General features: G+C 47.7%; 1 protein-coding gene across 2 annotated transcripts in view; it reads left to right on the top strand.

The window, feature by feature from the left end:
• ADAM19 (ADAM metallopeptidase domain 19) overlaps nt 1-24,313 on the top strand; it is an 88,808-nt gene that overhangs the window by 39,246 nt on the left and 25,249 nt on the right. For both annotated transcript variants that reach the window (XM_067732390.1, XM_067732389.1), the window contains exons 5-12: nt 40-116; nt 9,085-9,277; nt 9,952-10,017; nt 14,746-14,817; nt 18,171-18,337; nt 20,491-20,575; nt 21,262-21,401; nt 23,455-23,632. In XM_067732390.1, coding sequence (XP_067588491.1) covers nt 40-116; nt 9,085-9,277; nt 9,952-10,017; nt 14,746-14,817; nt 18,171-18,337; nt 20,491-20,575; nt 21,262-21,401; nt 23,455-23,632 — 978 coding nt within the window. The remainder of the gene's footprint in view (nt 1-39; nt 117-9,084; nt 9,278-9,951; nt 10,018-14,745; nt 14,818-18,170; nt 18,338-20,490; nt 20,576-21,261; nt 21,402-23,454; nt 23,633-24,313) is intronic.

Raw genomic sequence — 24,313 nt, 5'->3', positions numbered from 1 at the left:
AGTATCCTGTGGTCTGACCACCCGCTTTCTCCACGCTAGGATCACTGCTTTTACCATGGGACAGTGAGGAAGGCAGAACAGTCCAGTGTCACGCTCAGCACCTGCCGGGGAATGAGGTAAGAGGCCCTGACAGTGCTGGGTGGGGCGCACCTGAGACTCTCCCCAGCAATGGAATTTTTTAAGCTAAGCGGGGCTGGCCTTGGGCAGGGACTTTGAGAAGCTGTCTATTGAGAATGTATGCAAGCCAGCTCTGAGAAGGGCTGAGCTTGGGAGGGACAAGGGAAGTAATCCTTTGATGATGGTGACGGTAAAAATAATAATGTTAATAATAGATAACCCACAGATTCACTGGGGATTGAGCATACTCTTTCCTGAGGAGCTTGAGGTTTTATTATTATTTAGGTATGGTGAAGCCCACAGAGCAGGAGACAACTGCCGTTGAAAAGACACTTTATTGTACTCAAGATCCCAGGAGGAGGGGCACGCCATGCTGGGGCTGGGGCACAGGGCAGCACAGGGGTCAGTCAGGAGGCAGAGAGGGGAGAGGGAACGTGGGCAAGAGTCTTTATTGTGGTTTCTGTGGAAAGGAACAGGAAAGGCAGGGTAAGCAGGCTTAGGATTGGCTAGTTTGAATAATTTTGGTGGGATCTGGGGCATGGGGCTGTCCCTAGTTGTCTGGTACCTGGCCCTGGGGTGAACAGGCCCGGGGAGGTGGGCAGCCCAGAGAGTGAGAAGCCCATTGGAAAGGCATGCTGTGCTCACTGGTGAGTTACCATCTGTAGGAATTGGCTAACCCTGGGGGCAGGAGCAAGGTCCCAGTGTCAAAGCACCAGGATATAGGAAATAGAAGACATGGTTCATACACTTGAAATTGATGAATTTGAGCATTTATTCCCACTTCTCCTTTGTTCTTCTCTGGTAGAAGTGCTTATAGGCGGCAAAAAAGGAAATGGGCAGCTAGTGAAAAGAGCAGGAAGAGAAGGGAGAAGCAGGGATAATCTTCAAGACAGAAAATGAACTGAAAAGTTCCAACGAGGGGGCGTGTTGGAAAGAGAGTGACTTCATTCTCTGAGCCAGACGACCTGGCTTTGAGCAAGTAGCAGTTGACCAGAGGGGTGACCTTGGACCTTGATGGTCTCTTTTGTAAAATATATATCTGTCGTGTTGTGAGGATTGCACGTGCTAATAGATATCTAACGTTTAGAACTGGCCAGTATATACAAGCACTCAGTCACCTCCCAGACCCGTGCTTCCTGGGCGGGGCCCGCAGCGGGGCACCATCAGTATCACCTGGGAGCTTGTTCGAAATGTAGTATCTTAGGTCCCACCCAGACCTACTGGATTGTAACCTGTATTTTTACCAAGATCCCCAGGTGATATGTGTGCACGTTATAGTTTATACTTGAGAATATGTGTTCCTTGAGAATGTGAATTCTATCTCAATATCTGTTTCTCTCCTCCAGCCTACCCTGGTGCTTTGCATATAGTAAGATCTATACATGTATGTTGGAGTAATAAAAATCATTTATTTAGACTCTTCCCACCCTCCCCTCCTTTTGGAAAAGAGATGATGATCTGAAAAACCTGCGTTCTAATTGCCTATACTAATTGCCTGGGTTTTAATTGCCTATACTATGTGGTACCTATACCCAGTGTGTTGATAACCTAGCTCTATGAAAACAAAAAGAAAAAAAAACCACTGATATGTAGCATCTGCCAGTATGCTGGTAAAAATATTCCCACCATGACCAATTCGAAGCTATCAACATGATGTTACTGAAGGCAGCATTGGGCAGATATGCACACGTTGGCCCTCATGAGCCAGTAGGAGGTGTTTCCACTGTGTACCCTTCCTCTCTCTTGATCGATTGAGCCAATGATTGTTTCTTTCATTCAGCAAATTAACAGTGGGTGTCTGCTCTATGCCCATGTCCTACACGGGTGGAGGGAAGACAGGCATATAAAAGTAATTTCCTGAGCCCTCAGTTTCTCATCTGTAAAGTGGGCATGGATGATAGGCATGGTAGAGAATGTTAAGTGCTGTGTTAACGCCACAGCATGCAGACGGGATTATTATCATCTTATAACAGTGAAACCATGCTAAGACTCACCCAGGCTCGCATGCCAACGTGAGGCCCATCATGCTGCCGATCCCACGTGTTTGTTTATAAATTGAGCCATGTCTCATCTGTAAGGCTTCATGGTGAGCTGGCCGGAGGGGATTAGGCAGGAAACAAGCTTTGGCTGGGAGGCCATAACAGAGACCCCAAATCCCCTGCTCAAGTGACCTGATTGAGCCTAGCCAACTGGCCTTCCAGTGGTGTTTACGGGCCCAGTCGTCTGCAGTCTGCAAGTGAACAGCATCTGTCCCAAGAAGGAGGAAAGGGAACATGCGGGTGTGACTTGCTTCTCTCTGCCTATTCCTCTGTCCTCTTGGTCTGGGGCAGTGGGAATTTGGCTTGGCCTCTTGTACATCGTTCCCACAGCTGTGCTGATAGGGGGGAACTGGGTGAGCCGTCCATGTGTTTCTATTTTGCACGCTTCCCTTTTATGGGGTCCACCCGCCTTATTTTCCCAGCCTTCTCACTACACACCTTAAGAAACCGAGGGTGTCTGTGGGCCCGACTGATTTAAGAGCTGGAGACGCCTGGCAGATGGCTCGATTCAGACTCTGGAGTAGGAGCAGCTGTAGCAGCAGCAGGCTTCAAACCCACGGAACGCGGAACACTCCAGTCGCCCCCCACTAAGGCTCATAAAGCGATGCTGCAATGGAAAATCTCCATAGCGATTGTGCTTCTCTCCTGGAAACATGCTCTTTGTGATTGGAGAAAATAGGTAGGATTTATACCAAGTGGGCTCTTCTGGCTGATGATACAAATACAGAGGAATCCAGCTGAGTTTCTAGATTGTTGCTGGGCGTCCTCTTCTCTCCAAAGCAGTTCTTTAGGCTAATTTAATTGAAGAGGTAATACGGGATCATAGTAAAAATACATTCAAATAATACAAGAGCGTACAATGAAAGAGTACGCTTCCTGTTTCCCGAATCCCCCCTCCCCAGAGGCAGCCATTGTTACCAGTTTCTTGTGTATCCTTTTAGAAATCTTCCTTCCAAAAAGGAACAGGGGTATGTAATATAATGCTCTGTAATCTTGTTTAGGCCCCTGACCCCTTCGAGAATAGAGTGGCAGCTCTGGATATTTATAAGCTACACCAATGAAACGATGTGGCACACCATTTCCTAGGGGTGTTTAGTGTCCATACTCCCCAAGCCTGTCTCCTATGAAGGACTCATCTAAATGTCCTATACGATGTCTTGTGTGCACAAATGCTTTGCAAATTAACATAAAGTATAAATTTTAGGAGCAACGATTAGTTGTGAAGAAATCTAGACATTACTGGGTTGAGGTGTCCTTGACTGAACCTGTGGGATTTGGCAGACACTGGGCGTGCATGTACGTGTGTGTGTGTGTGCGCGTGCGCACATGTGTGTCCAACTCACTGTCTATCAGCAGGAGAGGTATTGATTGCAGTAAAAACATTTTTTAAACCTGATTGGTCACTTTGTTTGTAAAGAAAGTGCTTGAAGATTATCATTACGTAACTAATGAGTGTGCTAAACATCCAAATAATACTGGAGCATAAAACTAAAAGAAGTGAAAATTCTTTATCCTGTCCTGCCCTTTCAATCCATCTCATTCCCCATCTGTAATCTGTTGGGGAGTATACATAATTGAAATACAAAATTATGTGTATATATGATTTTTTAATCCAAGGGAGATTGGTTATAGAGTTATACATACCATTCTGTAATTTGTTTTTTTCTTTTTCCAGTTTAACATTATGTCATAGGCACACATAGATCTAGCTCATTCTTTTAATGGCTGTATAGTATCTTAAGTACTAATGTCTGGCAAGTTTAATTACATAGAAAGTCTTTCAAAGACATACAGTAGATCACCTGTAGTCATCTATTTGATGCATCACTCTTTTTTTTTTTTTTTTTTGTGGTATGCAGGCCTCTCACTGTTGTGGCCTCTCCCGTTGCGGAGCACAGGCTCCGGACGCGCAGGTTCAGCGGCCATGGCTCACAGGCCCGGCCGCTCCGCGGCATGTGGGATCTTCCCGGACCGGGGCACGAACCCGTGTCTCCTGCATCGGCAGGCGGACTCTCAACCACTGCGCCACCAGGGAAGCCCTGATGCATCACTCTTATAGCAGATCTGTCCTCAAAACCCTGGGGCCCATACTCACTGTGGTTATACCTTACCCCAGGTCCCTGGACTCAGACTTTGTGGGAGAGAGAGGGAGAGAGAGGATATGAAATTAAGAGTGTGCACAGGAGGATGTGTGTGAACGTTATGTGATGGCTTAGAAGGAGCTCACAATTTAGAGTCAAGCGACCTGAGTTTCAGATCTAGCTCCATACCTCCCGGCTGTGTGATCTCTGAGCTTTCCTCCCCGTTTCATTTCATTTCCTCCTTGTCTTTGCCTTGGCCAGCTCAGCTCTCTAGATGATGCCCACGGTGCAGGGGGCTGCTGAGTCCTGGGTGGGAGGCTGAGGGTCGTGTCATGGCTCCGCCCATGAGTAAGGAGCCTGGATGTCAGGAGACCTGGGATCTGCCCCCAGCTCTAACAGTAGGTCACTAGGTGACCTTGGGCAAGTTCCTACTTCTCTGGGCTTTGGTTCCTCTGATCTGAGAAAGCAGGGTAGACAAGACCATGGAAAGGACTCTTCAGTGTAGAAATGTCTGTGCTGCAGAGAGAGTGGGCAGAGTTTCCAGGAGGTGGGGCGCCTGGGACAGAAGGAGCCAGTCCATGCCTATCTGCCCTTTTGCCAAGGAGAGGCGTGGCCCTTTCCCATTTGAATACCTGGCCTTCCTTCTGCAGAACAGATAAGAAATGCTACCTCTGTGTCAAGCATAGAGTAAGCGCTCACAGGGCAGCATCAAGTTTTGTCAGGTGTAGATTCTGGGGCCAGGCAGTTCCTGGTATAAAACCTGACAGGTTGCTTCAGTTCCCTAGCATCAGTTTTCTCACCTGTAAAATGGGAGCAACAATAGTGACATCATTGGTGGATTTACATGAGGTGATGAGTGCAACTTCCTTGAGATCAGGGACTTTTTTTTGTTTTCCTATCACGCTGCATCCCCGGTGCCTAGAACTGTTCCTGTCACATGGTACGTGCTCAATACATATGTGCTGAATGGCTACTGAATAAGATGCCTTGTACCCTGCCTTGTGTATCATACATGCTCAATGACTATTAGCTATCCTTTTTAAATATTACCCTAATTATTAGTAAACATTGCCTCTTACTTCAGTCAACTGTCATAGCAGCCCTGTGAGAGGGGAAGCTTTGTTGAGTAACTTAGCCCAAAGCTAGCAGACAGCAGAGCCAGAATTTGAATCCAGGTGTGTCCCACTCCCGAGCCCATGCTCTCCACTTGTGGCTTGCCACCCCATCCCAGAGGGACCACATCACCCGTGTGACCACGTCACCTCTGTGCTGCCTTTGAAGCTCCCTGTAACTCCTTCTCGCTTGCATGCAGATTTTGGGGGAAGGAAAGAAGTGTGACAGAGTGATTACCTCTTAGGGCAGCTCTGGATGGAGGCATGTAGGGTGTGTCCCCTTGGGTTCAGCTCTGAATGGACAAATTCCTAAGAAGCAGTTCTTGCCTAGTTCCTGGAAGGATGCATTTGAGCGAGTCTTGTAGTCATTCAGGGGTTAAACCTGCTGCCTGCCTGGCCTGCCCTGCCAGGGTTCCTCTGTACAATTTCATTTGTATCAAGCTCTCAACAATGAATAGCGTGTGAGGTCCTGGCCACCCAACCTCATGGGTCCCCCTCCCGCGCACCCCACCCCACCCCCAGCCCCCGCTAAGCTCTGCCAGTGCTTACATTTAGCAAATTAGATCAACTGAGACACTTAGAAGGAGAAATGACTGGTGAGTTCAGGGGAGGGCAGCTAGCAGGGCTTGGGATTGGTGACAGTGAAGGGCCCTGGGAAGTAGATTCTCACAAATCCCCCCACTTTCAAAGCTGGGCTTCGCTGTGACACGCTAGGGCTTGCGCCAGCCTGTTCTCCATCCCCTGGCAGTCGGGAAGGGGGCAACTGTGACACAGGCGTGTTACCAGCAGCCGCAGCAGGGGCAGGGGAGGGGAGCGGCTGCAGAGTCCTATTGCTGGAAGGACCTTCAATGTCCTTCTGAGCTTGTGTTTCTCCAGTTATAATCTGCCCACTCCCTGGAACAGAATTGCTTAGAGCTCTGTGAAAAGACAGGGCCCTGCCAGAGGCTGGGCTCCAGGTCAAGGTTCCTGAGTGTGGCTGTGCAGGACATTCCTATGGGACTTGTTCACTTGCTCAGGCCTACAGAACCTGCATCTCCTAGGTGGGGCCTGGACATCTCCATTTCTAGTACACCCTGGAGAATATTCTAATGGATAGATCTGGGAGATTTGATCCTAAGATCTCTGACCCCTAGGTTTGGAACTCACTGATAGAGGCAGATAGCATAGAAGTTAAGGGCATGGGGTCCAGAGTCTGCCGGACCTTAAATCTTTGGCCCCAGAATACCCATGAGAGCTTGTTATTTAATCTCTCTGGAGCTCAGTTTCCTTATCTATCAAATGGGACCCATAATGGTGCTTTACAGCATTGATGTAAGAATGACAGTTATAAGCACAGGGCCTGGCATATAGTTAACTCTCAAAAAATGGTGTCTAAAAATGAGAAGTGGACTGACTGCCTCTCCCAGCTGGGGTCTTACTTCAGACAGGCCAGTTGGGTAATGGCTGATCACGCCTCAGAGGAGAGTTGCTGATTCTTGTCACTTATAGCTACTCTACAGGGCTCTGGTGACAGAGGCAGTGTGAGGTCATGGTTAAGGTCTTGGGACCTAGAGCCAGACTACTTAGGTTTTTACTGCCTGTGTGACTTTGGTCAGTTGATTAACCTCGCTGAGCCTTAGTTTTCTCGTTTGTAAAATGAGGATAATATTTGTAAGGATCATAGAAGTTGATGTGAATAATAAAATACTCAGCACAGTGCCTGGTCCATAGTAAAGACTCAATAGTTTATAACCACCATGATTGTTGTTCACTGTGCACCAAACTTCTGTGTTGTCTCTGTCCTATTCGGCCTAGAGGCTTATTCAAGTGATGCCTGGTCAGCTACACTGGAACTTTCCACCCACTGGGTGTTATCTCCACAGCCACAACCCAGTGCACACAAAGCCATCGGCTGGTTTGTAGTGTTTGTAGCCATTGGGGGAAACTGAGGTGACGGGGAGGGGCCTTGGTCAACCAAGATGAGAAGATAGCTTGAGAACAGGATGCCCACAGCAGCTCTGCCCTCTGCCCTTTCCCGTCCGGACTCAGGAGCGGATGTGACCCTTGCTGTTTGTTCCACTCTCACCCCCAGCTGCACAGGCAGCCCATTGGGCGTCCCGCTGGGGGGCTGGTCTGGGATTGCTGCGTCAGCCTGGATGAGGTAGCCGGGAAGTCGTCAGGCTCCCTGGCACAGGAATGAGGTCAACCAGGGATGGATTCCAGGAAGGACTGCTGCTGATCAGGGCCTGCCGCTGTCTCTCCTGAGAGCATCACAGGCTCTTCCCAAAGGGCAAAACCTGGGCGGGGATCCGGAGTTGTTAGGGGCAGGGATGGAAGCCGAGACAGCCGAAGAGAGGTCCTGCCAGTTTGGAGTGGCAAAGACTGACTTGGCTACACTTTACCTTTTGAAATTTCTGGATGGATAGAGCCTGAGGTTTCGGAGCACACGAAATGCTGTGGGGTCCCTGGGGTACATTGCTGGGACCTTCCTTCCCCAGGGCCCTGATAACATTCCCTTGCTCTAGTTTTCATCTCACGGTGTCAAGGATGGCAAATACCTGCTACGGGGGCCTCTGCTGTCCCTTCCATTGATTATTGGTGATAGCGATTGGTGATAAGCTGTGCACTCTTTCTCACCGAGTCCAGATAAAGCGCCCAGAAGCCTCATTGATGCAGCACCCCAGGCCGCAGCATCCAACATCAGTGTTAAGGGCGATGAAAGCTTTTTGCCTTTTCTGTTAACATACTGTAGTGATTTATTCCCATGTTCAGACTCTAAGCTCCGTGAGGGCAGGCATCTTGTCTGTCCTGTTCACTAGTCCGTCCTCAGCAACTAGCACGATGCCTGGCACATAGCAGCAGCTCAGGAAGTGTTTGTGGAAAGAATGTCTGTCCTCCAATGGAATGTGAATTACACAAGGGCAGGGATTATGTCTAGATTACATCTAATACAGAGTAAGGGTTCAGTGAATGAAAAAATATAATGAATGAACACACATATTTATTCTGAGTTCAAGGCTAGTATCTGTAACCCAGAGAAAAGAGTAGTCACACATGCTTGGTTGTGGGTGTCACCTCACCGCAGAGCTGCCTTGCTGACACAGGGAAATTGGGGCTGGTAGGCATGCCATCAGTGATGTCTCTAGCTTTGGTTTCCAAGAGCAAGGACACTTGTCTTTCCGTTTAATCATCCCAAGAGTCCTGTGAAGTTAGAAAATTATCATTTGCATTTACACTTGGGGAAACTGAGGCTTGGAGTGATTGAAGAGGTTTGTTGAAGAGCATTTGGCAATTTAATGTTGGAGCTAAGATTAGAACTTGGGTCTCCTCATCCTCAGGCCAGCATTCTTCCTCCAGTCACCAGACTGTCTTTTTCTCCGTCTATCAAGTTTTGACCTGTGATCTGTTGTATGCTATGTTTGGGTTTGGGAGGCTTTTTGGAATCCTAGTCCTGCCATCCTTTATGAGTATGAACTGTCCCTGGTCCAGCCCTTTTAGAACCTTCAAGCTTCTCTGTGATATGCTTTTGTACCCTGAAACCGTGCACCACATCTCACGTACATGTGCATTTCTCTGGAGAGGAAGTCTGAGTTTGCGTCAGATTCTCACCAAGGAGTGCACGACCCCATAATAAGATTAAGAAGCAATGATCAAAACCAACTGTGAAATTTTTTATAGGGGGAAACTGAGGCCTGAGCAAGGGACTTTTCCAGGACCATAATCTTTGACCAGAGATTCTATTTCTCCCGTCAACAGAGGACTGATTATGGTGAGCAGTAACCTCAGCTACATCATCGAGCCCCTCCCTGACAGCGAGGGCTACCACCTTATTTACAGATCCGAACATCTCAAGCTTCCCCCCAGGAACTGTGGGTTCGAGCACTCCAAGCCCACCGCCAGGGACTGGGTCCCTCAGTTTACAAACCAGACCAAGAAGCGACCTCGCAGGGTGAGTTTTTCTTAGCACAGGAGTTAGCCTGGGGATAGGCTTGTCCCTTCTGAGGACCCTTACCTTGGATCCAGGAGTATTTCTAAATTAAAGGGAGATGGCGAAGAAGGAGGAAATAGCTTTTTCCTCTTAGTCTAAGTCATTGTTGAGTGTGAGAAACCCTTGTTTTCGACAGAATAACAGCTTTGGGGGAAAACATTACTACCTTTAAAATAAGGTGCTGACTTCAGAAACTTTAAAATGTGAGAAAAAAATATACGCCTCCCTTTTTGGAATAGCCACTTAACCATGTGCACAAAATGCTTGTATTTATTTATACCGAAAATAGAGGTATGTCGTTTAAATGTCTTTTGGGAACTTGACTGTCAGCATGTTCCCTCACGGTATGTCAGCCTCTGTTCTGTCTGCACTAGGCAGCCAGCTCGTTATTTCTGGAGACTAAAGGACTGGACCCACTGTCCCAGAGCAGCCTCCCGCGATAACCAAGATGGCGGGCGGAAGGTGTAGTGAGGGTGATGATGAAGCGACCATAGCTGGGGTTGTCTCTAGATCCCAGGTACAAATTTAGGAAGGAGGGCCGCTGCTTATTAACTGCACCATTTCTGAGCAGTTTTTTGAAATGAGGTCAAGTCCACCATTTCTATAGCTCTGATCTGCTTATGTCTCTTTCTTAGATGAAAAGGGAAGATTTACACTCCATGAAGTATGTGGAGCTTTACCTTGTGGCTGATTATGAAGAGGTAAGGGGGAGGCAATGGGTTTTAGCAGAAAAATTGCTCTCTTGATAGCTTCCATTCCAGCCTTCAAACTGCTTTGGGGAAATACTAAAGCATTCCTCTTTTTCCGGTTTGTCATGTGATTTTGACCTTAAATCTGACCAAGGGCTCTTTTTGCTATTTTAAACATAGTTGGGAAAAAAACAAGGAGAAGTCTCTTCCAGCTCAGTGCATTAATCAGAACATCAGGATAAAGGATGTTATTTGGGTTAACATTTCTTAGACTGGGTCTGAAGACCCTTAGGTTTTGGTGCTTATTCTTTGGGAGAATAGAGATAGACCTGCCCCTCACATCACAGGGTTTACAGTAGCAGCACAAAAACTCTCCAGTTCCAAGTGTGATGACTGCTATAGGATGGTTCATTGTAGAGGATTAGAGTGCAGATAATGAATTGGGAAAAGCTTCCCAAGGCAGTGGTGTTGAAGCTGACTCCTAAAGAATGGATTCAGGCCCTACGGCCCATATTTGCCTAAATTAGCCATATTTTACCTCATTCTCACTTTATGTAGTGGCTCAACCACAGAACTGACATATCTTCTGGGCATGGAAGGTCAGATGAGCTGAGCACTCCCCACGTTCTCACACTGCACCTCGCCTGGGGCTCCCTTTCTGACAGAACTCATCACAGTTCCCATCTGTCACATACCATCCAAATGGGTTAGTGAGCGGCTCCCCCAGAGGAGCAATCCCACAGCACAGATCCTGGAGGCAGTGCAGGGAAGGGGGAAGAATACTAGACTTCGCGCTGGAAGAGCTGCCTTCCAGTGTTAGTGGCAGGAGGAGGTGGCCCTTGAGTGTCTGAAAGGACACGGAGTCGTTAACTGCGCAGAGACGCGGAGGTGAAGGGCTTTCCCAGGCCGAGGAAACATCTTTTTTTTTTTTATATATATATATATATATTTCAATTTTATTTATTTATTTATTTTTGGCTGCGTTGGGTCTTCGTTGCTGCGTGTGGGCTTTCTCTAGTTGCCACGAGTGGTGGCTACTCTTCGTTGTGGTGCGCGGGCTTCTCACTGCAGTGGCTTCTCTTGTTGCAGAGCACGGGCTCTAGAGTGCAGGCTTCAGTAGTTGTGGCGTGGGCTCAGTAGTTGTGGCCTGTGGGCTCTAGAGTGCAGGCTTCAGTAGTTGTGGTGCACGGGCTCAGTAGTTGTGGCTTGTGGGCCCTAGAGTGCAGGCTTCAGTAGTTGTGGCATGCAGGCTCAGTAGTTGTGGTTAGTGGGCTCTAGAGCACAGGCTCAGTCATTGTGGCACACGGGCTTAGTTGCTCCGCGGCATGTGGGATCCTCCCGGACCAGGGCTCGAACCCGTGTGCCCTGCATTGGCAGGCGGATTCTTAACCACTGCGCCACCAGGGAAGCCCCGAGGAAACATCTTGTTCTGCTTTGAGAGGAGTTTTGCTTTTTAATTGGTGTCGGTATTGGTTTTTCCAGCAGCCTTTCTTTCTTTCTTTTTTTTTTTTCCTTTTGTTTTCCTTTCCAAAGACTGGTGTGTGTGTAGGATGGGGGAGTGGTGTGGGGAGCAAAATCCTAAGTGATTTAAAAGCCGCAGCTGCGCAGTCATGGGGGATGCTAATGGCGCTGGCCCCTGCCTAACAGAACTGCCATAGTGGGCGGGTTGCTGGAAGAGAGCTGAGCTTCCCCGGCTCTGGGACATCTTGAGATCCTCTAATACAGTGGTCTCGAACCTTTTTTTGTGTGTGCTGCAGAATCCTTTGTTCAGATGAAAGCTCCTGGGACCCCGATAGTTAAGCATATAGAAACACAGCTGCTCTAATGGAAAGGTGGGGTGATGCTCCCCCTCGGCCTTGCACTCTCACCAGAGGACTCCTGGTGTGGGGATTTAAAACCCACTGGGTGTGAGCCTGAAAGCTGGAGAAGTGGGGGTGGGGTGAGGATCGGACATCTTCAGTCTCCTGACCTCCAGGGTCACAGCAAACCCCCAGAAGGAAAAGTGTGCGCCCAAGGTGCCTCCAGAACTGTGCTGTGCATAGAGCCGTCTTCCTGTTCTAGAGGGAGGGTCTCCAGCAGCGCCCCATAGGTGCTGCCCACAGGCCATGATTCATGCAGCTCAGTGGATGGTGGATGGGGAATGTGCTCACTACTCAGGTCCTGGGCAGGGGTGGGTGGGGAAGTAATAGGCCAGGCCGGGCTCACAGGCTCACAAATCCCTGCCCCCCTCACCACCTCCTCCCCCACTCCCTCTCCAAGCGGCCTCTCATCCTCCGCGGGCAGAAATGTATGCCTGACAATTAATTAATCTGAGAGGACGGCAGACAGGGAAGAGGAGGGCGCCTTATCTGTGATTTATAACCTGGTGTTGAGACAGGCCAGGCTTCGCCTCTGATTTCTGGACTCAGCACAGGGAGCAGAGACGTGGATGGGGTTGCTGCCTGGAGAGAGGGTTTTCAGCAGTAAAAATGACCATGCAGCTCCCTGGGCCTAGGTGGGAGCACCTGGGGGTGGTTCTCAGTTTATTCATTCCTTAGGTGAAATGGGAGATCCAGGTGGGGGAAGAGCAAGATGGGATTTGGAGGAGGAGACAGGGCAGCTGTGAGAACAGGTATGCCAAGGACTTTTCAAGATACAGACAGAATGTGGGGCAGCTGGGAAAGACCAGGTGATGCACCGTGTTTTAAGGCCTGTGTCAGCCCAGAAAGTGTAAGTGGGAGATGCTCTTTTCTTTACATCAGAGGTCTGTAAACTATAGCCCATGGTCAAATCCAGCCCACTCCGGGTTTTTATAAATAAAGTTTTACTGGAACGTATCCATGCCTACCGCTGCATGTGTTGTCCGTGGCTGCTTTTGAGCTACAATGGCAGAGTTGAGTAGTTGTGGTAGAGACTTTATGGCTGCAAAGCCTAAAATATTTACCGTCTGGCCATTTGCAGAAAGTTTGCTGACTCTTGCCTGAGGCTCTTCAGGATAGCATGGTACATTCCTTAAAACTATGGTGGTATTATCGGGCAGCTGTTTGAAGATAGGATTAATATATCTGAAAGACAATGAAGTCCGACTCTGATGTTCTAATAAATACGCCCTAAATGCTGCAGCACTTTCTGTGCCTGTGAGACAAGTTTAGAAATGGGATGACTGAGTAAAGAGAAACTTCAGGATTAACACCTTGGAAAGGTCTAAGTCCCAGGATCTTACAATGAATTTAACTCCGTAGAAAGCAATGGTGAAAGTGAGACGATTGCAGTTCTGATGAGTCACGGTTCCCAGGAGGCCCAGGAAGGTCCAGAAGCAGTGGGAGAATAGGAAACGGTGCGTTTCTCCCCCTATCGTGGCTGAGACACACCCCCATCTGGACAAATATCCCAGGGTGTTTTATTTGGCTGTTCTTTTCATTTCTTTCTTGTATATTCTTGTGGGATGCAGTGGAGGAAGGACGTGAAGGTTTGGACTGAAGTAACATATATCGTGTGTACACAAGGTAAATCAGATAGGTACCCAGGTTCTGTGTAACAATGGCAGCATATAGGACGTACCCATCATTTTCAAATTTAGGTTTCAGTTGTAGCAAGTTTTATGTTTATGCTGTGAAGCCTTCCTTCATCATTGCAGCTGAAAGTGATCTACCCTTTTTTTTTTTTTTTTTTTTTTTTTTTTTTGCGGTACGCGGGCCTCTCACTGTTGTGGCCTCTTCCGTTGCGGAGCACAGGCTCCGGACGCGCAGGCTCAGCGGCCATGGCTCACGGGCCCAGCTGCTCCGCGGCACGTGGGATCCTCCCGGACCGGGGCACGACCCCGTGTCCCCTTCATCAGCAGGCGGACTCTCAACCACTGCGCCACCAGGGAAGCCCGTGATCTACCCTTTTGAAGCAGGCGTGATTAAGTGAGGCTACCTACAGAAATGTGCCCCTCCTGCTGCCCACGGCAGATATTTCTGATGGAGCACAGCACTTTTTGCTGCCGAGCCCCTTGCAGTCTTAGAATTCTTCTCACTGTGGAAGGCATTGCTAGTTGATCTGAGTAGCGTGCCTAGATAAAGCCTATTTCCCAAGGTTTTATGATCCTCATTGCCAGCACTCATTTTGTGTCATTCACACAGCCTCCTGTTGCAGTTATTTCTGTGCAGGTTTTCTCAGCCCGTTTCTATTTCATACTCCTTAAATATAGTATCTGCATTGTTGTTATTTCTGGTCCGCTCTGTGTTTTAACTGAAGCTCCTTCAAGGCTAGGACCAGGACCACACACTTTGTATCCTACCCAGCACCAAGTGCAGTGCCTTGCACACTGCAGTTGTTCAGCAACAATTTGACCATGTTGACTGATCACGTGCACGGAGGCCTTGTGAGATCCCTGTGATGGCGGCTCCATGCTGGGGTGATGACCGAGGCAAGGATTGGATTGGTCCCTCTTCTAAGCCCCAGTGGAAGTTTGCAGGAGGCCTTGTAATTAGGAGGACAGGAGAACAAGGTTGACTTCACAGGCTGGAGGAAGACAATTCAGTTCACTGCACAACTGTTAACATGCCTACCGTGTGCCTGGAACTGAGCTAGTAGTTGGAGGTACCAAGATGGATGTGACCCACGTTCTGCCCTCCCAAGCTGACACTATGTGTCAGGGAGATAGTCGTCACAGAAGACGGAAGAAAATGAAAAGGAATTCAAAGACCAGTAATGGGGCACACGAGGGGTCCTGGGAAGGGTTCTGGGGTCTCACCTAGTTCTGCTTGCCCCATTTAGTTTCAGAAGAATCGACGAGACCAGGACGCCACCAAACACAAGCTCATGGAGATCGCCAATTACGTTGATAAGGTGAGACCAGGTGTGTCCTTGTGGGAAAGGTGCCAGCACCTTAGAGGAGCTGCAGGACAGGAGATCACACCTGACTTGCCTCTTGCTCGACTGGCCGCCCCACCAGCTTCTGGGAGGCAGTAGCGATGCAGCCGAAGCTCAGTGGTCACGACAAGACCGTCAACTGCATGGACCTAGCCAAGTAACTTGTCTTGTTTGGGTTGCTGTTTTGTTTTGTTTTTTAATTTACAAAATGAGGGGTTGATTTAAATCAAGAGCTTTGGATTGTTTTTGTTTTTCTGATGGAATCCTTTTTCCAATGTCTAATATAGAAGTCCGATGACAACAGGCTCCTCTAAGCTGAAGCAGGGGCGAGGACCCAGAGTGCTGTCCTCTGACCCCCTTCCCCTGCCTTAAAAGTTGAGGAGTGGGTGGTTTGGGGTCAATCTGTATAATCTCCGTCTGTAAAACAGTTCTAAAATCATTTGGTTTCGTCTCTTAGAAAAGCCATGCAGTTGGTTAACTTTCCTAGGTCAGGCTCTTTTAAACAAGCTCTTAGGAAATACCCAGATTCTTGAATTTTACTAGAATAGGCTGGTCTGGGACTTGGAAATACTTTGTTTATATGAAAGAGTGCAAAATGCAGAAGAGGTAACCTAGAATGACAGTGGCCTCTTGATAGGCGAGTGGTAAATAGTTTTAAAAAGTAGATTTTAATGTTTGGGATCGCAGGTCTCTGAGAATCTGATCACATTTATTGTACAGTTTCAGGGCACTCACAAAACTTCTGAACCTTAACTCTGGGCCTGCTAGGGATTCCTGGATCCCAGGTCTCAAGGGGGAATATATATATATATTTTTTAAAAAAATATTAGAGGATAAGGAAGAGAACAAATATTTTTAGGGATTTACAAGCAAATTTGGTAGTGTACTGAAGTCATTGGATGGGCAGGTCTATGCCCTGTGTTTTTGCCGTAGATGACTCTGGAAACGCTGGTCAGTGTTTGGTGCCTGGTGAAAGTCAAACACTGGCATTTCCTGGAAGGAAGGACTCCAGGGACACAGTCCAGTCCTCTCTCTAGCCTTCAGTTCACTCAGCAATAACATCTAAATGATCCCACAACCCAAACACTCAGCATCTGGGAAAACAAGAAAAGCTTGTTTCCCTGGGGGTAGACCATGTTATCCCCCATGTGACATCTATTGTTCTGGAGATGCTGCAGGTGGGAGACTTGGCTGGGTCTCCGCTATGTAGATTCTGCAGCTGGTCTGGGTGATCGAACCAGTGGTGCTGGTGAAAAGTGGAAGGAGAAGAGAGGCGTTAGCAAACCACATCCTTGCTGGAAGGCCCCCAGCCTTGCCAGCTGGTCTGCTCTGTGAAGCAGTCTCGGTTATCTCATCTGCAGCTGAGGTTAGTCACTCCCGGCTGGGGTTAGGGAAGGCAAACTCACTTCTCTGAGGCTTGCTGACCCACCTACTTGAACTGAACTATTATGGAACTAAAACTGGAATGCACTGCACTAATCAGCTGAATCATGAACCCAATCAAAAATGTTTTTCCTTAACTGTGAAAAAAGCCAAGTTTAAGTCCTCAAAAAGCTCCCTAGTGAAGCAAGTTCAACTTGAAATCCAAACCCTTTATTTTCTGTAATGATTGACCTAGCATAAAACAGGAAAATCAAAATTTCCATTGAAATCAACTGATACTCTGCTGAATCTGGAGCCCATTTACATCACAGTTTCTTGGGGGCAAGTTGATTCTCTGGATGTGTAAATATGGTAGCACTTCAGCAGTGTAGTGTCGTCATGATTAGACTCTGAGGTCTAGTAATCCGGGCCTTAACCCTGGCTCTGCCAGCTTCCTGCTGAGACTTTAGCAAGTTACTGAACTTCTCTAGGCCTCAGTGCTTAATACATAGAAAGCACTTGATAAGCATTGGTGCTATGATTGTTATAATTACCTTGGGGCAGTACCTGCCACTTTCGGATTAAGATGGCATCTCCTGCTCACATGACCTAGGTTTACCTGCAATTTTTTTTTTTTTAAGTTGCTGTCTCAGTATTCTCTAGGATAAGCCAGTCAAAGAATTCCTTGTACCTACGCCTTCCAGTACTTCGCTTTAAGGAAAACCCTCTTCTTGCTTGCTATGTGTGTGTGAGAGGAAATATACTGTGTCATGAAAGTTAGGCGTAGCTCTAGCCTTAAGGAGCCCAAGGATCAAGGCTCGTGTATAGAATTTCAGGATCTCTGGGTTGGACAAAATCCTGAAGATTATCTGGGACCTTTGCAACCTAAAGCTTGCAACCTGCTTATGGCATCCTTCACAAAACCCAAAAACCCCCAGTGATGGGGAAGGACATTTTCAAAGTAAGCACATCTATCTACCTGTATTTCATTTACACCCATTTACTTCCAAAATGAGTCGGAGACGTCTTCCAATAAATCCATTAATATATCCGCACAATGGACTACTAGTCAGCAATAAAAAGGAATGGCAGCCTGATACAGGCTACAAGATGGATGAATCTCAGAAACATGCTAAATGAAAGAAATAACAAAAGACTACATATTGTATAATTTCATTTATAGAATATGTCTGGAAAAGGCAAATCTGTGGAGACAGAAAGTGGATTAGTGATTGCCCAGGTCTGGGGGTGAAAATGGGCAATGATGGTAAGTGGACATAAGGGGTCTTGGTGTGATGAAAATAGTCTAACATTGGATTATGGTGATCACTTTACAACTTGGTAAGTTTACTAAAAAATATTGAGCTGTACACCTAAAATGGGTGGATTCTGTGATATGTAAATTATACCTCAATAAAGTTGTTTTGAAAATGCATATACAAGAGAACTTTTTAGACATGTATAAAAATGATAAGGGCCGTAAAGGAATTGGGAGGGATAATTGTACCAGACACCTGGGCCAAAGGTCCTTATTATAGATGACAGTGTGGCTTAGCTCACTTTGAAAGCTTTTTTCCTGTTTGAAATGAAATGTCTTCCTGTCTTTTTTACCTATAGACTGAGCCCCGCTTTAGACTTATGTGCAAAAATGCTGATCCTTTCTCCACATGAGAACCCCGTGCATGTTTGAAAACAACTCTGTGTCCTATCTCAGTCTTCATTTCTCTAAGCTAAGTCACGCCAGCTCTGCCACCAGGGACAGAGCCTCTCTTAGGATGTCGTGCCTGTCTCAGGATGTCCCCCTTCTGAGAAGGTGAAGAGCAACACGTGTTCCCTCTTCCCCTTGGAGGCATGTATAGAAGGGAAATCTGGAATCTGTGCTCTGAGCGCTTGGGCTAGGAAGGGGCTCATAACCTCAAGTGGTGTTGACAGATGATGCTGTGACTCTCTTCTCTGTGTGTTTTCAGTTTTACCGATCCTTGAATATCCGGATTGCCCTCGTGGGCTTGGAAGTGTGGACTCATGGAAATATGTGTGAAGTTTCGGAGAACCCGTACTCTACCCTCTGGTCCTTTCTTAGCTGGAGGCGCAAGCTGCTCGCCTGGAAGAACCATGACAATGCACAGTTAATCACGTAAATAGCCTTTTCCGTATGTGTTGCCTTGGCCTTGGCTGCAAAGCCCCTGCCTGCAGTGCGTGTGCTGTTTGCCCTTTTCTCCCCAGTGCTGAAGGTTGGCTGGACTAAGCCATCCTTACTCTCCAGTCCAGGTAACGAAGTGTTCCTCAGGCGTGTGCTCCGTACCCAGTATATGCAGGAAAATATTAAAAAGCCTGAGTCATAGCAATCCCAAGAAGTGTTTACAGCCCAAATAAGACAATTAGCCTTAGACATATTTAGTTGAGTCTCTGAAACAGTTGGGTGTGTATTTGGGAAGTGAGTGACTGTTGGTCATGGCTGCTTTGAAATAGACTTTCTAAGGGGCTCACCTTGATCTTTGTGGCGCTTTGTTCTAGAACAGGTGTTAATCGCCCAAAGCAGGCACAGGAGAGGGGCCTCCTCTGCTTGTCGTTCACGTCATTCCCAGGGGCTCAGGGTCGACTGCGAGACAGTCAAGTGGCAGGTGGTGCAGGAATAATGTGTTTGGGGGGAGAGAGACGTGGGGGGAGAGGGCGGATGTGTTGGAGTTTGTTCAATCCCCAGAGAGAAAAGAGCAGAAACTGATGGGGGTCGCGGTGGCCCGTGAGAGTCCCCCGTGGTGATTATCTAGTATTTATTAGTGTTGACTTCCAAAGGTATTCTCAGGAAGTTACAACAAAAGGCACATACATAATAAAACCAATTTCTTTTTCCTGTTTCCTAAATATCTCTGAAACAACAATCATTTAAACCTTTGTTTACTCTTTAAAAGAGACCGGGGAAATAGCCGTACCACAAACCCAAGTGCTTACTTCATGATAGCACATTTACCTAGGAAGAGTCTTTGGTTACCAAAACTTTGGCCTGATCTTTGAAAGCCTGGAGTTCTGCTTTGGGCAAGACCTTGAATCCAATTTCCAGTAGGACTTCCTCGGAGCCCTGTGTGAGTTTATCAGATAACCAGTAGGGCGTCATAGAGCTTTGCATGTTTTTTTTGTTTGTTTGTTTGTTTTGTTTTTGCGGTACACGGGCCCTTCACCGTTGTGGCCTCTCCCGGCGCGCAGGCTCAGCGGCCGTGGCTCACGGGCCCAGCTGCTCCGCAGCAACGTGGGATCCTCCCGGACCAGGGCACGAACCCGTGTCCCCTGCATCGGCAGGCGGACTCTCAACCACTGCGCCACCAGGGAAGCCCTGCATGTATTTTTTTTGCAGAGTGTTTCTCTGAAGATAAGTGTGCCTTGAATTCAACAAGCATGTATTAAGCACCCACTACGTGTCTGATTCTTTGCTAAGTTCTAATGACCCCAAAATACATGAGATAGCCTTGACTCTCTAAGATATCATGGTCTAAGTAAGAAGACAAACACAGAGATACAAAAGCATGATGTAATGAACGTCCATGTAGATGCTTTAAATAAATTTCATGTTTGTGGTATGCACGAAAACACTGGTATTTTATTCATTCCCTTGCCCCTGCCCTGGATGCGTACAGCTGAGAAAAGCGTGTATTAAACTGGGGGAATGTAGCTGGCTGTTGGCAGGTTAAGAGCACAGTTGCAAAACAAAGGCAGAAACAGTTCATCCTTGCACCCAGCTGCACTTTGTGAGGCTCCTGATGGGACACATCTGTTTCCTTGGCCCCAGAGTGATGCAGGAATGAAGCATCAGCCCCCACAGCTGCTGCCCTGACCCCCCCTCCCCATACACATACCACAGAGCCAGGGATATGGCAGGGCACCCTGGCAGCTGGCGGAAGTGGGCATGATTCACTTCAGCCTCAGAACCTGTGCCACCCTTCCCTCATCCCCACCCTCTGACCTTTTCCTCTGCAGCAGGAATGGGATGCAGCTTTGCAAGCCCTGCCCATTTCCTTCCAGGGAATGGGGCTACGGGCATATTGTGGGAAGAAGTGAACTTTTGCTCTCTCTTCTGTTTCTCTGGAGCAGTGAGAGAGTAGGTGAGAGGAAGTGAGAGGGGTGGTGACCTGGAAGTTGTCCAGCTGGCCTAGAGTAGTGGGATCTGTCCCCTTGGGAATGATCTGGGAATGTCAGCAGAGCCAGGGAATGCCGTGATGGCCACCCACTCCTGGGCACATGGAAACAGCCCTCTCGGTCCCCACTCCAGTCACCCTCTCTCCTTCCCTCCTGCAGGGGCATGTCTTTCCACGGCACCACCATCGGCCTGGCCCCCCTCATGGCCATGTGCTCTGTGTACCAGTCTGGAGGGGTCAACATGGTGAGTCTCAGCCAATATATTGATGCTGCAGAAGGCGGAGGACTGCCCCACAAGACAGGAGGTCATCTTATAAAGAATAATTTTGTATTAATTGTTGCGGGAAAAAAGAGATTGAACATAAAGAAGGGCCGTTGTTTAAAATGAAGGCATTACGTTCTAAGAGGTGGAGGTACTCAGGGATGAATTTTCATTTATTGTAATTTATTCCCAATTTTCAAGCTCAGGAGACACCTTGAAGCAATTACGTTAATCATACATCACTAGATGTCTTATATGTTCCAGATCAGGGGTTGAGAAATTGTAAGATACAGAGATGAAATGTTTTTTTTTTTATCTGAAGTCTCGTGTTGTTCTGTATATCTTTATGGAGCAAGAGCCTGTCTCAGAGTCACAGGAAATTATTGCCCTCTTTTGAAGTGCTCTCTGACTTTGTGGGAGTGTTTGGACTACTCATGTCTGACCTGTGAAGTAGACAGCAAGGAGGCTGCTGTCCATTTATTTGTCCACCCCTCCATCCACCTGTATTTATTGACAGATGCAGCAGGGTAGTTAAGAGCACGGGCTTTAGTCACCGAGCCTGTACGCACAGCAATTGTACAATCAGTGGAGGACTGTGAGGCTTGGCTAAAGGAGAGGCAGGGCTGTAGTGGGGAGATGTCCTTGACCTGAACTGTCTCCCTGAGCAGGACCACTCTGAGAATGCCATTGGCGTGGCTGCCACGATGGCCCACGAGATGGGCCACAACTTCGGCATGAGCCATGATTCTGCGGATTGCTGCTCCGCCAGCGCGGCGGATGGTGGGTGCATCATGGCAGCCGCCACCGGGTGAGTCAAGCAGGAAGGTGAGGACGGGGAGGACGGCAGAGCACGAGAGGCCAGCATGGCCCCCGTGTTGCTCCCGGCCCAGGGAGCCTCTGTTATACTAACGGGGGCATTGAAGAAAAAGGGGGTTTTGACAACAAAAGCATTGGAAGAAGACCAAGAAAACAATCGTGTGGAAGGAGCACAGGTTTCTAGCAGGTGTGGTGTAACCTTAGATATACTTAGTTTCTGTCTTGGGGTTCTTTAGCTATAAAATTGGCATAACCACGTGTATCTTTTCCACTTCATGAATTTTTGCTGAGAACCCATTTATAACAGCCACAGTCCTTAATCCCTCCATGTGAACGAAGTGTGATCAGTGCTGTTATGCCTCGGGCCAGATTGAACGTGCTGAGGTGGCCTCCAGAACAAGGAAAGGGAAGGGGAGCATCCACACCCCCCCAGTGACTCCTCAGGGAATTTACAGGCTGTGTTTACCACAAGGAATAAGGACAAGGCAGCTCCATCTCCCTGTAGCTGTGAGGGGTCTTTAAACCAGAGCCTTTGAAGAGACTTCTGGAGTTGCTTAAAAGTCAGTGCCTGGACTCAGACAGAAGAACACTGGGTTCTTCTGGGACCCTAGTCACTCTTCAGAAGGCACCATGGTGGGAGCTTGTGTTCCTCCCACCCCAAACCATTAGGGTCTGCTTATGCTTCTTAAGGAATGGTGTGTCTCCAAGAGGAGATGCAGGGGCTTCCCTGGTGGCGCAGTGGTTAAGAATCCGTCTGCCAATGCGGGGGACACGGGTTTGAGCCCTGGTCCGGGAAGATCCCACATGCCACAGAGCAACTAAGTCCGTGCGCCACAACTACTGAAGCCCGTGCGCCTAGAGCCTGTGCTCTGCAACAAGAGAAGCCACCGCAGTGAGAAGCCTGCGTACTGCTACGAAGAGTAGCCCCCGCTTGCCGCAACTAGAGAAAGCCTGCACACAGCAGTGAAGATCCAACGCAGCCTAAATACATAAGTAGATTAGATAGATAGATAGGTAGGTAGATAGATAGATAGATAGATAGATAGGAGATGCAGCTTTCTTGGAGCTCCAGTGTCCATTGCTTTCTCCTCACTTCTCAGAGAAAGTGACACACAAAGGATGATGTTGACATGCAGGGGACAACTCCATGGGTCACGCTCAAATCCCTGTGAGCTCACCATTAAGTCCACCTCTTTCTCTCTCAATCTAAAAAGCATATCTGTAGACAAATGGTTGAGAGAGTTATATTTGTTTTTAAGCTGTTCACAAAATTTAGTAGTTTAACAGTTATTGTTAAACAATAGTTTAACAATTATTAGTAACAAGTTCTTTGTGACATTCCTGACAACTGAAGAAAACCCTCCAGTGTTTAACCTTTAGTTGGTTTAGAGAATTGGGATCAGGATAACTCTTCCCTTACAGACCCAAATTGTGGTACGGACCTGCCGCCAGAGAGTGTGCGGCTTTTGATTCTTTTTCCCAATAGCGGGATCCAGGACCTTTTATATTCTTGTGATTAAAGACCATGTGTTTGTGAGTTAGCTGGTTGAGTTTGGAGTGCTGCCTGCATCCTTAGAACAGAGATCAGATCACTGGCCCAACAAAGAAATTAAACCCTTGAACTTGGCCTTTTTTGGCCTGGTCTTCTGTTCTAAGAAAATCTCCATCTAATATCAGCTTCAGGAAGAGTTTGGGTTGGCTGGTATTTTATTCAGCTCTAAGGCTCAAGAGACCTATTGTGACACACTAGTTATCCTTTATTTATTGCAACTCCTTCATGAAAACGGCTGAAATTGTTGCTTCAAATTCTCAAGTAAATCCTCCATGGGGCGTGAGAAAAAAAAGCATTATGGGGTGGTTAATATTTCTTAATTCTTAGAATATTAATGTACAGGTGATGTTCTAGGGGGGCAGAATATATGTGCATATGGGACTATAGGGGTCTGAGTCCAGCTGGAATCAGCCTCATGGGCGGCAGGATTGATGCTGTTCTGGCTGCTTGATGCTCAGACTCCCAGCTAATTCCAACCTTGTTCTTCTCCCAGGCACCCCTTTCCCAGAGTGTTCAATAGATGCAACAGGAAGGAGCTGGACAGGTATCTGCAGTCAGGCGGAGGGATGTGTCTCTCCAACATGCCGGACACCAGGACGCTGTATGGAGGCCAGAGATGTGGAAATGGGTACCTGGAAGATGGGGAAGAGTGTGACTGTGGAGAGGAGGAGGTAAGCTGTTGTGCTGGTGCTAGTGGGAGGGGAAGACTTTGCATTGGCTTCAAATCTCAAGGTTAAAGAGAATGCAAGCGAAAAATTAGTCATAGGCATTTCCTGCACACACGTGGCTATCAAAGACCCCGTCACAAATAAGATGTGGGGGGTAAGCCTTAAATATGGACCATGTCTATGGACTCTCCCGGTTTGAAGTTGACATTGTTTATGTTCAGATTGTGAGCATCAGGTCTACCCAGAAACCACAGTCTTTGCCAGTGAAGCCACAGGTGGCCTCCTTGGCCCTCCAGCTGCACTGAATTTATTCTGAGGCCATGCAGCCAGATATATGAACTTGAACCTGGGCCTTACAAGGATGCTTAAAGTAACAAGCTCATGCTGTTTGGCCTGGAGAAGAGATGATTGAAAGGAAGGGGATGTAGGAAGTACTGGCAAGTCTGAAAGGGGCTTCTAGGAGGAAGAAGGAGCAGAACTCTTGGTGTACAAGCTCTTTCCTTCCTTATAATCTTCAGAATGAGAGTGGTGGGCGTACAGCATAGCTCTCTCACTTTTAACAGATGCTCGCTGTTCTGCAGAAAGCAGAACTGAATAGTTTCATATCTGTTTTTTGAAGGATGAAAATATGTACGTTAACATGCAAAATAATTTGTGGGAGAATGCGTGAGTATTCTATGTATT

Source organism: Pseudorca crassidens, chromosome 3, assembly GCF_039906515.1.
Source record: "Pseudorca crassidens isolate mPseCra1 chromosome 3, mPseCra1.hap1, whole genome shotgun sequence".
NCBI lineage: Eukaryota > Metazoa > Chordata > Mammalia > Artiodactyla > Delphinidae > Pseudorca > Pseudorca crassidens.
The sequence above is the reverse complement of the archived record's forward strand: the minus strand, read 5'-3'. Positions and strand labels throughout refer to the sequence as shown.